This window comes from Arvicola amphibius, chromosome 9 (genome assembly GCF_903992535.2).
Source record: "Arvicola amphibius chromosome 9, mArvAmp1.2, whole genome shotgun sequence".
Lineage (NCBI taxonomy): Eukaryota > Metazoa > Chordata > Mammalia > Rodentia > Cricetidae > Arvicola > Arvicola amphibius.
In genome coordinates this window covers 9,372,974-9,387,756 of record NC_052055.2, presented here as the reverse complement: position 1 = coordinate 9,387,756, position 14,783 = coordinate 9,372,974, and the positions used below count along the sequence as shown (strand labels likewise).

The following is a 14,783-nucleotide window of genomic DNA, read 5'->3' as shown; positions in this document are numbered from 1 at the left end:
TGCAGGACTATTTTTAAACGGCAGAAACACCCGCAGGAACCGTCTTCTACTTCCAGTAGAACAGGTCACCGTGGCCCCATCCAGCCCCAGTGATCATGGAGAGAGTGGATAGCTGTGACTCCTGCCAGCTTTTCCCCTGCTGAAGGAAGTGCTTCGTTATTCTTGGACTGGTGTTGAGATTTAAGGGGGAAAAAAAAACAAAAAACAAAAACCAGCCTGTGTCTAGATCTTATCACAGAGAGAAAATAAAAGCTTTTGACATATTGGGAGCAAGCCAGATTTTCTGCTTTAGGGTTTCCTCTTGGAACCTCTTGAGACAAGGTAACAAGAGACATACTAGCTGGGATTAGGGTACTAAGTAAAGTCCTTAGTGAAGATATCATTGGCATTCTCTGGGAACTGACCTGCTCCATCCTCCTCTACAGCCATAGGATATGGTGACCTTGACTAGTAAAACGTGGACAGACAGACAGACAGACGACAGACAGACAGACAAGTACAGGCAGGGAGTTTTCACCTTCCCATTTAATTCGATTCTCTACCTGACTGAAAGAGGCTTCAGACCCAGGCTCACCTCTGGGTGGACTCCCAGGATTTATGAAGAGTCCAGGGGAAGTTTTGAACCCTTGTAAGAGAAGGCATCAGAAAGCAGGAAATCTTGATAAAATAGCTCTTTGACACAAGATGTGGACTGCTTGGTCTTTGTATTCACAAGTAATGTGAGGATGTATATTTGTGCTCACTGAGTTTGGGCAAAGGTTTTAAATGGGTTATTGTGAATGACAAGACAGCTCAGAAAGCCACCACAGCGCGTCACAGGTTGACTATGCTCTTTTCTGGGGCGGCAGAGATGAAGCCACTCTTACAGAGCTCTTCCTGAGCATACAGCATTTTATGATTTGAAAACATCACTGGCATATAGGGTCGGTTACACAAGGCTATGATTGATCATCTCGGCTTCTCTTTAATCGATCATTAAAGGTGATGTGGACTTTTCTTCTACAGCTATTTACATACTGATGAAAGAATAAAGGGCAGAGTCAGAAGTAGGCTAAGAAACTAACAGTACAACACCTAACACTAAGTTTTGAGTAGAGCACAATGCAAGAAAGTACTTGGTACAATCCCTGCTCCCCAGTGAGCATTCAACTAGGAAACAATAGCAGCTATTTTGATTCTGATTCTGGTTACTATTATTATCTTAGCTGTTTTACAATTAAAGGAGGAGGTTCCATGGCTAATACTTGCCAAAAAAAAAAAAAAAAAAAAAATCATGCCGGGCTGTGGTGGCGCACGCTTTTAATCCCAGCACTCGGGAGGCAGAGGCAGGCGGATCTCTGTGAGTTCGAGACCAGCCTGGTCTACAAGAGCTAGTTCCAGGACAGGCTCCAAAGCTACAGAGAAACCCTGTCTCGAAAAACAAAACAAAACAAAACAAAACAAAAAATCATGTGGAAGAGCATGGATTTTAGGCCTGTGTGGATTGTTAGTTGTCTGTTTCAGAGTTGACTCTGCTTGTAACTGTGCCCGCATCTCCTCTAGGGAGTCGGAGATTGTGGAGCTCAAGTCTCAGCTGACTCGGATGAGGGAAGACTGGATTGAGGAAGAATGCCACAGAGTGGAGGCTCAGCTGGCACTCAAGGAGGCCAGGAAAGAGATTAAGCAGCTCAAGCAGGTCATTGAGACTATGAGGAACAGCCTGGCGGACAAAGACAAAGGCATTCAGAAGTACTTTGTGGACATAAACATCCAGAACAAGAAGCTGGAGTCTCTGCTCCAAAGCATGGAGATGGCGCACAATAGTTCCCTGAGGGATGAACTGTATCTAGACTTTTCCTGCGACTCTCCAGAGAAGAGCCTACCCCTGAGCAGCACCTTTGACAAGATGGCGGATGGGTTCTCTCTGGAAGAACAGGTTACAGAGGAAGGCGCTGACAGTGAGCTTCTGGTGGGAGACAGCATGGCTGAGGGCACAGATGTGTTAGAGGAGATGGTGACCACCACCACCACCACCACAGAATCTGGTGACCTGGAGTTTGTTCATTCTACGCCAGGGCCGCAAGCCCTCCAGGCGCTCCCGTTGGTGAGCCAGGAAAAGTGCAGCATGGTGGTGGAGCAAGGCGTGCAGACCGACGTGGTGCCCTTCAGCCCTGCCTTCTCAGAGCTCATGCCGAGCATGCTAAAGCTTCAGGACTCCTGTCCCACAAGCTCAGCATCCCCAGATGAATCTGGAGCTGACTCAATGGAAAGTTTCCCAGAGTCCATCTCTGCCTTCACGGTTGATTTAACTCCAAGGAGTCCCAACTCAGCCATCCTTCTGTCTCCTGTGGAGATTCCATTCAGCAAGGCAGCTATGGAAGCCGGTACAAACCGCCTCATGAGAGAGCTAGATTTTGCAGCCTACACAGAAGAAAGGTTGGACAGCTTCCTCTCGCTGTCTCAGGGAGGTGTCGTGAGGCAGTATTGGAGCAGCAGTTTCTTGGTGGATCTACTGGCTGTGGCGGCCCCTGTGGTGCCCACTGTTCTGTGGGCATTCAGTACTCAGAGAGGGGGTATAGATCCTGTCTACAGCATTGGAGCCTTGCTCCGGGGCTGCTGTGTGGTGGCCCTACACTCACTCCGCCGTACAGCTTTCCACATCAAAACCTAGTTAGTTGTTACTGTGTGCCAACGTGTCCGTGGGGTGTTATGCCCGGTAGTGCAACAGCAGGTGGATCAGTGGAAGTCTTTATTCTGTCGTTTTGCTCCTCGCTGTTTGATTTGCACTATAGTCAGTTGAAGCCTGTTCACTGTTTAAAACCAGAGGAATCTTCCGAGGCATGGAAACCTGGTCCTGGTAGATGTCCCGCCGGAGCGGTATAGAAAGCATGCTTACGCCCCTGCCGTGTTGTCTGAGGTGCCCGTTTTTATGCTAATGGTTCAGGAAGAGAAAATGCAGTCTGCACTTTCAACACAGCCTTGCAAAGGCTGGCATGTTATCTCCTTGCTCTGCTTTGTGCTGTCTCCAAATGTGTTACTGTTCCAGCATTCCAATGGTCTTGTGCATAGCAGGGGACTATAACCAAAAATAAAAACGTGTTTGTGTAATTGGTTCAAAGAACACTTGAATAGCTCTTTATTGTCTTTCTTGGGATTGATAAGGTTTGAGTGTTTGGATTTTTTTTTTTTAACTAAATGTAGCTCCGAAGTCTTAAAAGACTCATTTGCTCTGTCAGTTGATGAAACTATGTAAATTTACAATGTTACAATGTACTAACTTATTTTTTGCTTATTATATATAGTGTTTTATTGGAAATTGTTTGTAAACATACACTTCAGCATGAAAATAAAAATTAGTGTTTCCATTTAAATGTTTATGCCTCCTATAATTGTGAGTTCACTACTATACAACACCAAATTAATAGATCATTCTTTATTAATAAAATGTAATTAAGCAGAGGAATGAGAAAGGAAAAATAATTATTAAAGAAAGATGAAGGGCTGGAGAGATGGCCCTGTAGTTAAGAGCAGAATTTAACCATTCTTGTGGAGAACCTGAATTCTGTTCCCAGCATCCAGGTGGCTCACAACACCTTCTTACCAAACACTACTATACACACATAAAGTACATTTCCCCTCCTCTCCCTCTCTCCTCTCTCTCTCTCTCTCTCTCTCTCTCTCTCTCTCTCTCTCTCTCTTTCTCTCTCTCTGTCTCTCTCCCCCCCACATACACACACACACACATTTAAGAATAAAAAATTCTTTTAAAATAAAAGGTAAATATCCTATCTTGAAAAGCATTACTTCTAAAATAAGAGTAGCTCTGTCTTAAATAAACCATGCATTTGCTTGCACACATAATCAGTAGCATGTGTCAACTCTTTTCAGGAAAGGTGGGTGGTTGTTTAAGTTTGCTAGAGAGTAGAGTTAGAACTAATCTCCCTCTTCTTAGGAGAGGGAGGTCACAGGAGTACTGCCCATCATCCATCCTCCTTGTTTTTCAGTGATAGCATGGGGATGGGTGGAGGAAAAGATCTGTCTTGTGAATTGGATTCTACTTTACAAATGGAACTAAAAAGCCTCTAAGAGCAAAACTGCTCAAGATCTCTATGTTCATCTTCAAAAGCCAGGGTTTTAAGAGTCTGCAGTGAAAATGACTCTTCTGTCTTACTAGAGAAATGGAGGTGATCTGGCAAATGGTCTTTCATCCCAAAACTTTTCCTCTATAGCCCTTTAAATATAACGTACTGTCATTTTTGTTTATTTATACCATTGATGTCTTTTTACCCATATCGCCCATTGATATTTTAGCTCCGTGAAGCGGGCAGGGATCTGTGTTCTGTCTCATGCACAAATGTCAAGAATTTAGAAAAGAACCTGGCACATAGACCTGGAAATCACTGTATAATTCACCCATCAGCCACCTTTTGGGATCTCACAAGCCCAAAAGGGTTTATTGGGTAGGTCACAAATAGGTAGGCAGGGAAAAAAGAACTAGGGTGAAGACTCCAAAGGTAGATAAGGGTTCAACATATTTGGGGAGCACGTAGGGAAGCAAGGATGGTAGAGAGAAGGGAAGGGGACAGACAGGAAGCTGGTTCATATGGGAGCGTGTAAACCATGGTAGTGGTTTGGGTTTACTGTCAATGGAATGAGAAAATATTAATAGATTTAAGCAGGACAATGACGTGTTTATTTTCCAAAATTAACTGATGGGTGTAGGCTGTATTGTAGTCAGACAGGAATGGGAATGAGGGGGCCAAGTACAGTTCTATTTTCACAGAGCACACGAGAGATCGACTACTCGACTGTGGAAGAGGTTAATTGATTAAGCTGAATAAATATAGAAAAATAGGTGAGAGGGAAGGAAGGGTAAAAGGAAAAGGAAGAAATTAAGGATATCTCAAAGGTTTTCAGCTTGAGCAATTACATCAATGAGTACCATTTGCTGAAAATTAAGAGTTCAAGAGAATCATGTTCGGCTAAGAGAATATGTGTGATGTCTACTCCACTCCGTGGGAAAGCCAAGTCAGTAACTGCATACCTACTGAGGATGATCCCAGGAGCTGCCAGGGCTACTTAGAGAATTTGGGCTCCTTGATGCTGCACGGTATTAAAAAAACAGAACAGATGAAATCATCCAAGAAATGTGAAAGAAGGCCAAATACTAAATCTGTTGTACTCCAACATTTCGACCGACGTGAGTAATGAAGAGCCGACAGAGCTAGAGAAGAGGCTGCCCAAAAGATGAGGAAAAGATGAGGCAAGTAGAGCAGGAGAGACAGAGACTTGAATGCAGTGGTAGAACTCTCGGGAGATGTATAATATGAAAACAACAGTGTATTCACTGGTTTGATAGCAGTCTTTATGACTATGCCAGTTCACCTTTAGGGGAGATTTAGGGATGGAAGCCACACTGGACCAGCTTGAAGAGTGAATGGAAGACCAGAACCTTGCCTGCCCATGCAGTGACCGCGTTCCTAGGTCTAGCTCCTGATGTACACTACTCACCTTGCCTGGTGAGTTCCCGCAAACCACCTCCACCTGCACCAGCCCCACCTTGCCAGGTATGGTTCTATTGATTAGCTCCTTCACTGCCCTTGTCTAGTGAGTTTCCCCAGCACCAAGTCTCTTAGTTAGGATTTCTATTACTGTGAAGAGACACCATGAACACAGCAACTGTTACAAAGAAAAGCATTAATTGGGTGGCTTACAATTCAGAGTTTCAGTCCATTGTCATCGTGTGAACATGGCAGTGTGCAGGCAGACACAGTACTAGAAAAGGAGCGGAGAGTTCTACAGCTTTGACTCACTAACAACAGAAAGTAGACTAAAATACGAGGTGGTATCTTAAGCATAGGAAACTCAAAGCTCTTCCCCACAGGGACACGCTTCCTCCAACCAGGACATAACTACTCCAACAAAGTCACATTTCCCAGTAGTGTCATTCCCCATGACCTTACAGGGGTCAATTACTTCAAACTACCACACCAAGCCACCTGTGTTGTCTCGACTTCCAGCCCTAGATCTGACCACACTGCCTCTGCAGCAGCCCCACCGCTAGAATCTCACATCAAATACACAACCAATGAAAGACGTCGATGATCCCAGGTCACATCACAAAAAACAAATAATATGAAAGGTCAAGACAACAGCCCTCCATAAGCTACAGGCTTTTATGAAACCAATCAGAAGGCATCTTGGCAGACACATCTTCACAGTGTAAAAAGATTATTTCATTGCATTTCCCCCTTTTGTCTAATTAAAAAGAAAGAGTTTAGAATTAACGTTTTTTTGCAAAATTATATACAACAAAAACAGTTATCTGAATAGCTAAAAATTACAGTTACAACATCTAGCCATTTTATATTTGACAAAATCAGAAAAAAAAATAATATCTATCTTATCTTCGTGAGTCTAAAATTTTATATCTAATTTACCTTTTATCATAACTAAGGAAAAATTTAAGTCTAATTATTTAGTCTTTAACTACACCAAAGACCCCATATGGGTGAAATGTTACCTAATTACCTAGTTACAGACACATCTGGCTGCCTAGACAATTGCCCAAAGTTTGTAATGTTGGGGCATTCATCATTGGATGATAGATCTAGTATATCTGACAGACATTTCTGAGAAGCAAGGAATTTTGAAGGACTGTCATACCTTGTCTTTGAAAAGTTGCTTTTGCCGGGTGGCGGTGGCACACGCCTTTAATCCCAGCACTCGGGAGGCAGAGGCGGGCGGATCTCTGTGAGTTCGAGGCCAGCCTGGTCTACAAGAGCTAGTTCCAGGACAGGCTCCAAAGCTACAGAGAAACCCTGTCTCGAAAAACCAAAAAAAAAAAAAAAAAAAGAAAAGTTGCTTTCTTTTGGATCCTGCTGGTCCAGTTTAAGCAGTATACTGTCAGCAACTGAGGCAAGGGCAGTTTCTTTACCCAGTGACTAGCTTTTGCCACAAAGAAAGCATACTCCATATGAACTTTCTTCAATGTCCATCATCCTCACTCTGAAGTTAATTGGTGCTTCTAGGAGCAGATGTGACTCACTATCATAAGAAACTTTAGGCTATTAAACACTTTAAATGCCATTTTCTATAGTGTTTGAAGTGTTTGAAGACCATCTATCTAAATATATCTGTTTAACCTTGAAAACATACCTAAAATGACTACAAGTTTGATTATTATAGATGACTAACTACAACACAGTTGTGAGGGTCCTGTCTCCTGGAATGTATGTAAGGGAGGCACATATATTTGTACTTACACGGTTGTGAGGCTCCTGCCTCCTGGATTGTACACAAGAAGGCACACATATTTGTACTTACACAGTTATGAGGGTCCTGTCTCCTGGATTGTACACAAGGAGGCACACATATTTGTACTTACACGGTTGTGAGGCTCCTGTCTACTGGAATGTACACAAGGAGGCACACATATTTGTACTACACCGCAGTACCCTATCTTGCAGTTCTAGTCAGCAGCAGAAGGCTTTGGCTAAAAGGGAAGGGGAAACTATTCAGGGACATGAATATTCGGAAGTGTTCCAAAATAATGAGCCATACTGACTCAGGTTCTTTCCTGCCGTCCAGCCTGGACAAGAACCTGGATACAGCTTGCTTCCTTGAAGTCCCACCTTATGGTTATTTTTAGTCATTGCTAATTTAAGGCATTTTTACTTTTTTTAAAAAAAAAATTATAGGCCTATTTGTGATATTTTCTTGTTGTTATCGTAAACCAGAACTCCACACTGGTATCAGTTTCAGATGGCTCTAGAGGAAGGACTGACTCCTGCTAGAAAAGATCTTTAAGAGCCACACAGTTGTTAGCCAACTGGAGGCAGATTTCTCACCAGCAGCAAACTGCTTCCTTGCCTCAATGCCTTGCATCCTTCACATGACTGAAAAGCTTCAAAGCAGGCAGTTCATTTGAGACCTCAGGCCCTGCATATCCTATGCACCGTGAAACCGTTGCAGAGGTGACAGGGGACCCTGCAGCAGACTCCTTTTCCTCTTATTTGTCTCTTTCCCGTCCTTTCCTGCTCTAGGGTGTCAGCGTGTGTAATGTGTGGAAAATCACCGCTTGTGTTCGGACCAGTCTCAAATGAGTTCCTTGGAACAGGAAAGGATGGCTCACGCTTGCTTTCTGGAAGCTCAGGGCGCTGCCTGGTTTTGTGAACAAAATGATCTGATCCTGCACATAGAAGAGCCTCCAAGTTGCTGTCAGGAATTTCAGTACCCATGATGCACAAACAGACAGGAAAATGGAAACAGAAAAAACAATTCTACTCTATTGCACAAATTGCCATCACATCAAAGCAAATGTTAAATATTTCCTAAGGTTATGTGAGCAAACATTTCAATTTATAAGAACAGGTTTTTCCCACAGGAATAGGCTGACCTTTCCAGGTGGGGGGGGTGGGGTGCAGGCACAATGCGATCAGTTGCCAAGCATTCTGACATTTGGGGTAGAAGGAAGTCTGAGATTTGCATTTGTCATAGGCTCCACCCACATGGTTGAGTCTGTGTTTCTCTTGGAGGGTTTTCTTTTTGAAAGGTTTGGAGTAGTTTCCTTACTTCCATTTTGGGTCAGTGAGTACTTATAAAATTTACATATTCCTAATCTTGCCAGCTGAATAAGTAGTAATTTAGGAAAATACATTTATATCAAACTATGCTTGAGACAATATCCACAAATTCCTAGCTATCTGAAAATACAAGTAAGTATTAAATCCAAATAAAATGAGATAGGTTTTTATCAGTTAATTATTTTTAAACCAGCCAGGCATGGTGCATGCCTTTAATCCCAGCACTCAGAGGCAGACAAAGATGAATTTCTGAGTTCCAGGCCAGCCTGGTTTACACAGAGAAACCCTGTCTCAAAAATTCAATAATAATAAAAAAAACTAGAAATGTACTTTGCAATAACCACCAATTTTGCCTGTTATGAGTGTTATAATGATTCTATCAAAAATTCCAAGTAATTTTTAAATCCAAATCTTACTCAGAAGAATTTTAACACTGAAGTATTTCCATAGAATTTAACTTTGTCAAAGGCATATCCATTAAAGTGAGTTTTGAACAAGAAAGACCCAATATATAAAACATATCCACAAACACAAAATTTTTGGAATGACAGCAAGCCTGGGACCTTGCCATCTGACTTCATCTGTCTCCTACAAAATGAGGGCATAGCATCTGGAACAGTTTGAAAACCACTTTGCTGTGTACCATGTTCTTTGAAATTGTCAGCTTATGCAAGACTTCATATGGAAACGCTCAGTTAATTGGAATAGTACTCTCTTCTCATAAACGTGTTTCCCAGTGTCATGTTGGTTTAACTGTGAAGAGGACTCATTACCTCCCACTCCGAGAAGGGAGGGGAAAGCATCGGGGGCCACAGTGATCTAAACTGATGTGAAAGTCAGCTTCCCCCCTTCACCCTGTAAATATCAGAGTAGGCTCATAGCTTCGTTAGCATGTTCATCCTTCCTTTGACTCAAAATAGCTCGATATTTGTAATGATTTGCCAATTCTCTTCTTAAACTAAATAAAAAGTCCTTGCATTCTTTAACTAACCTACACCACCACATCATTACAGGCTTACTTGTTAAATGGAGAAGATGAAACAGTTTTAACAATTTTCCTGTCTCCCCCCAGAATGCAGTGTATGGGGGGGGCACTTTCAAAATATCATATGTATTACTTTGATCCATAAGGGCTCCTTCTAACCAAAACTGATTAGACAGTAATCAGACGCAGGTGCACAGCAGTGCTTTGGGAGATAAAGCACTTGTATTTCTATGTTTTAAACTTAAACGTGGCAGGTTCAGAATGTCGATGACTGTGTGCGCACCATACTTCACTTGGCACTACAAGAAAATGCGGATTCGAAAATAAAATGATATTCATTTTTGGTATTTTGAGACAGGCCCTCGCTCTGTAGCTCAAGCTGGCCTTGAATTTGCGATCCCCTTGCCTTAACTCCTAAGTATTGAGATTATAAGGATTCACCACCACAATCAGCTCAAAAGTTTTGGAGTCAGGTGGCGATGGCACAAGCCTTTAATCCCAGCACCTGGGAGGCAGTGGTAAGCGGACCTCTGTGAGTTCATCACCAGCCTGGTCTACAAAGTAAGTTCCAGGACAGTCAGAGTAGTTATACAGAGAAACCCTATCTTGAAAAAGCAAACAAACAAAATAATGTGTTTTTGTTCTCCAGGCATGGTGACACATGACTTTAATCCCAGCACTTCCAAGGCAGACAGGTGGATCTTAGATCTCTATGAGTTCAAGGCCACCTGGTCTATAAAATAAGTTCCAGGAGACCACTCAGACCCTATCTTAAAAAAAAAAAAAAGAAAGAAAAAAAAAGAAAGAAAACATGACAGAACTCTCATTTTAGCTAGCAGTGGTGTTGCTTTTCTGCTACAAAATGAGCAGTTTTATTCAACAAAAATCAGTAAGTTTAAAAACAGCAACAGGGTATGAGTTAAGAATTCAAACTATGGTTTGAATATTTTTTACCAAGTAAAATACAGGGGTGATAATTAGTAATCTATAAGAAAACAAAACTGACCAGAGTAAGAAAATATAACATTGAGTAACCATGTCTTTTACATTTTCTGTGTGAGAAGTTGGATGTTTTTCTGTCATTCTGCCTCTCAACCAATCCTAAAGATGGCTATAGGTGTCCAGAGCAGAAAGGTCTCTTAAGAGGCTGTAATACTGGTCTGCACATGAATAACACCTGCACACTTGGCCATATTTGACCCAAATAAACTGTGAACACTTAATGATGTAGCACTGCCACTCAGTGACAGTCATCAATTACAGAAAATAAAGCTAAGCTAATTTCTTCCAATTTTATTAAATAAGTGTCTCATCCCAGGCCCCCCAACCCCAGACCAATACAAGTCTCACTATGTAGATCTGGCTGGCCCGGAACTCACTATGTAGACAAAGCTATCTTTGAACTCAGAGATTTACCTGCCCTTGACTCCTCAGGGCTGGGACTAAAGGCATGTGGTACCATGCCTATTTTAAATAAGTTCTTAGAAAACACAAACAGATGTTACTTACTATCATTTATTAATTCCATCTTCACTGAGTTAGAAGTGGGGAGAACATCTTACTCCCAATATTTCTGGCAAATCATAATCTTTCCAGTTTGAATTTCATAGAAGTCATAATCCACTAGGAATTCTGATTAATCACTTACATAAATCTCCTCTGAAGTTTGACATTTTATACTGTGATGATCAAAGTTCCTAAGCTTTGCTTTTTCTGTATATAAAATGATAATTGACTTACCGGATTGCCAGGCGGCTTAAGCGTGTGATATTTAGGGTTTCCATTGCTATGACAAAATATTGGCTTACTGTTTCAGAGGTTAAAGTCCACATGGTGTCCTTGTCGCATTGTTTTTGGAAGTGTGGTATGGTAGACAACCCCATGCAAGGATGGAGTGGAGGAAATGTTCTCACCAGTAGAAATTGAGAAGGAATACAGAAAAGAAGGTGGACCACGGTCCCAACATCCCTTTCAATGATATACCCCTATGGCCACAGGCTGGCCACCAAGCCTTTGAATAACAGCCATCAAGGGATACTAGTTTAAGGTCTACAGCATCACACCCTAATTGCTGACATACTAAATCTGGACTTCAGTGCAGAGACTATTGCTATGTCTAACTAGACAGCCTCTCCTACCTTCTGTAAGAGCCAACCATAGCACTGTAGAGGCAGTTAGGAGAGGTACCTGTAGGACCTCACAAAGAAACGTGGGCAGGGCCTGACAACCCCCATTTATTTTTTCATGTTTTACAGCGGGCCTAATTAAGTAGTCCAGGCTGGCCATTAATTTGAGGCAATTCTCTCTTAGCCTCCTAAGTCTTGAAAATTATAGGTCTGCTCCCCCCATGCCTTTACCATCTCATTTAATCATTAGACCACCTCCTCCATTTATGAGAAAAAACTTACAAACTCAGACAAACTGCTTAATTTTGTACCATCTCTTCAACTCTATGGAGTTTTGAAAACTGCTGTGACCAGATCATTGGGTAAAGGAAACAGCTGCAGAATAGCTGTAGACATCTGGAAGAGAAGGCTCAGACTAATTGGGACTGACCAGATTTTCAGTCAGCAGCAGGTAGGTATGCAAGGTCCGGAACAAATCTTTAGCGTGAGGCTGGGCTGGATTTCAGAAGTTCCTAAAAATGGTGTCCCTTTATAGCCCTACAAGACAGAACAGGACCCTCTGGTCAAAACACACCTTAACCCTTCTCCAAATCCTCCCCAGTTCACAAACCTGCCCAATGGCTATAGCTAGGGAACACAAAAGATTAAAAGGTAAGAAGAAAGTAAAGCAAGAAAACAAAGGTGTACATGAAAATTTGGTGGGCCAGGACTGTAATCTCAGCACCTCGGGAGGTAAGGCAAAAGGATGGAGAGTTAAAATTCCGGTTTGCCTGGCCACAGAGTACGTTCCAGACCAGTTCAGGGGAGGAAACATAAAAGAGAATCCTTAGTTCTAGTTGCTCCTATGATCTTGGAACAAAACTGATTATTCTAAGGAAAAATAAAGGAAATCACACACACATAGTATGCACACACACATGCACGCACGAGCACACATAGTTCTTTTTGAACATACAATGAGCTAGGCCTAAGGTACTGGTGAATCAAATGTACTTTTCACAGATCTACCATCTTCCCCAGCCTCCAGCTTCCTTCCGAAAAGGCATAGTCTCCTTTCCTAAGACAGCCAACCTGTAGAACAAAGCCCATGCCTCACTCCCCACTTGGCTTCCGCTAGAATCATTCAGCTCACAATGGTTACATTACCTTCCACATCTAATTAAAGGATTTCCTTTGAACAAGGGCATAGAGTCTGAAAGTAACAGCAATTGGCAGATTAGAGCCAACACAAACTCGATAGGCTTAATTAAGGTAAACGAACCAGCTACCTCTGGCTCAGCCCATCCTTTTAGTACATGAACCATCATCGTTGTCTTAGGGTTTTTGAACACTGGTTATGGTTAGGATTTTACTTGGTAATAGCTAATCCAGATGCAGGCCCGTCACCGCCATCTTCTTCTTAACTACCAATCTTCATCCAGAAATAGTGACTGCTGTGGCCAGAAGTGAGTACATACCAAAACTGAAGAATCCAGATGAAAATATTTTCAAACCATTAGTTCAAAATATCCAGACAAATATCTCAGAGAGCCAAGAAAGGACATATAGCTAAAGCTTCCTAAGGAAAGGTTGGGAAGTAAACATTTCTATTGAACACATGAAAAAAGCTCTACACTGCCTTTGGTGACTTCTCTCAAACATATGAGTAGAACTTCACACACTATTTAGATCTAGCATACTTCGTCTGTTCTAGTAAACATCTAAAACCCATTATACCATTCCAGGCTGTGGGGGCACAGGCCTTTAAGCCCAGTGCTTGAGTTTGAAGCCAGCTGAGTTTGAAGCCAGCCTGGTCTATAGAGTGAGTTCCAGGACAGCCAAGGCTACACAGAGAAACTTTGTCTAAAACAAAACCATTATGCTTTATCAAAATCAAAAGAACTAAAAGAAAAAAAAAACATAAATTTGGAAGCTGAAGAATACAGGTTGCTACCATGAAGTATTTATTATGTGTATTTAACCCCATGGACTTTGCAGTGATCATATATACCCAATTTAACATATAAATTTAGGTGAAAATATTTCAAAATTGTTAAAGAGAGATGTATTTCTTCCTAGTTGATCATATAAGCTGCAATTTCTCTTTTTGTATTTCTCAAAAGCTAAAGAGATAAACGTAAAAATTAGCTCATATACTAAAAAGCCTGACTAGAGAGGAGCTCAGTTCTTACTGCTACTGGGAGGAGGCAGTAACATTAACTGCACTAAGGGAAATTATCCTTTACCACTTCTACATTCCTAGGTATAAAACTCTCACAATGACTAAACCAAACACAAGGGAGAGAAGAGATTCTTAAAATTCTCAGTTTAATTCTACCCAGCTGGGAATGTATTGGAGAAACAGTAAACACAGTAACTGGCAATGTGGTCTGATAACCAAAACCTCTTCCCACCAGTTAGTCAACTGATCATAACAATTAAGTCTCAAATTTCAGACTAAGAAAACTTTAAGTCTCAATGTATAGTTATTGGTTTTACTATGAAGTATTGCTTTAATTCAACCATATTAATAATGTTTGGCCTGTACACTATGACATTTTAAAGCTCCACAAAATGTTAATCCTGGCTAATAACTTTGAAGAAAGTAAAGCATCTTTAAAAATTCCAAAGCCACAGAAAATCAGGCCAATTATATTTCAATTGTGGAGAAAATTTAATGGTATTTTAAATTATGAGATAGGATTTTTTCCCCATAAAACACAATATGTAATTATTTCTTTAAACAAGTCACTGAATATCACAAACAAAAATATTTATAATTTGTCTGTAATGAATCCATAATGTTCTCTAGCCAAAAGTATAGAACCCTGCATTGTGTAAGATAAAAAAAGAGAAATTTTCCAGGATCACTTTCATAAAATCAATTAAAACTGAAGGCTTTCTGCATTTGAAAATGAATGGCTTTCAAAGAGGATGAAGAACTATGACCCTTAAAGACACCGAGAGCATCCTACGTCTGCGATGGAAGGGAACAGCTACCAATCCTAGTTCTTCAGTTATACAATTGGTCACTGCAGCTGATTCTCAACACTTATACATGCACTATAAATTACAGCTCTGGATAACATTACAATACCATCCAAAAGAAAATAAGGATATACAAAATAC

The 14,783-nt window shown here is 41.3% G+C and overlaps 1 protein-coding gene across 1 annotated transcript in view; it reads left to right on the top strand.

Moving 5' to 3' along the window:
* The window catches only part of Sybu (syntabulin), a 62,783-nt gene extending 59,736 nt beyond the window's left edge, over window positions 1-3,047 (top strand). Inside the window, exon 7 of the mRNA XM_038342906.1 lies at window positions 1,543-3,047. Coding sequence (XP_038198834.1) covers window positions 1,543-2,650 — 1,108 coding nt within the window. The 3' untranslated portion in view covers window positions 2,651-3,047. The remainder of the gene's footprint in view (window positions 1-1,542) is intronic.
* Window positions 3,048-14,783: the final 11,736 nt, after the last annotated feature.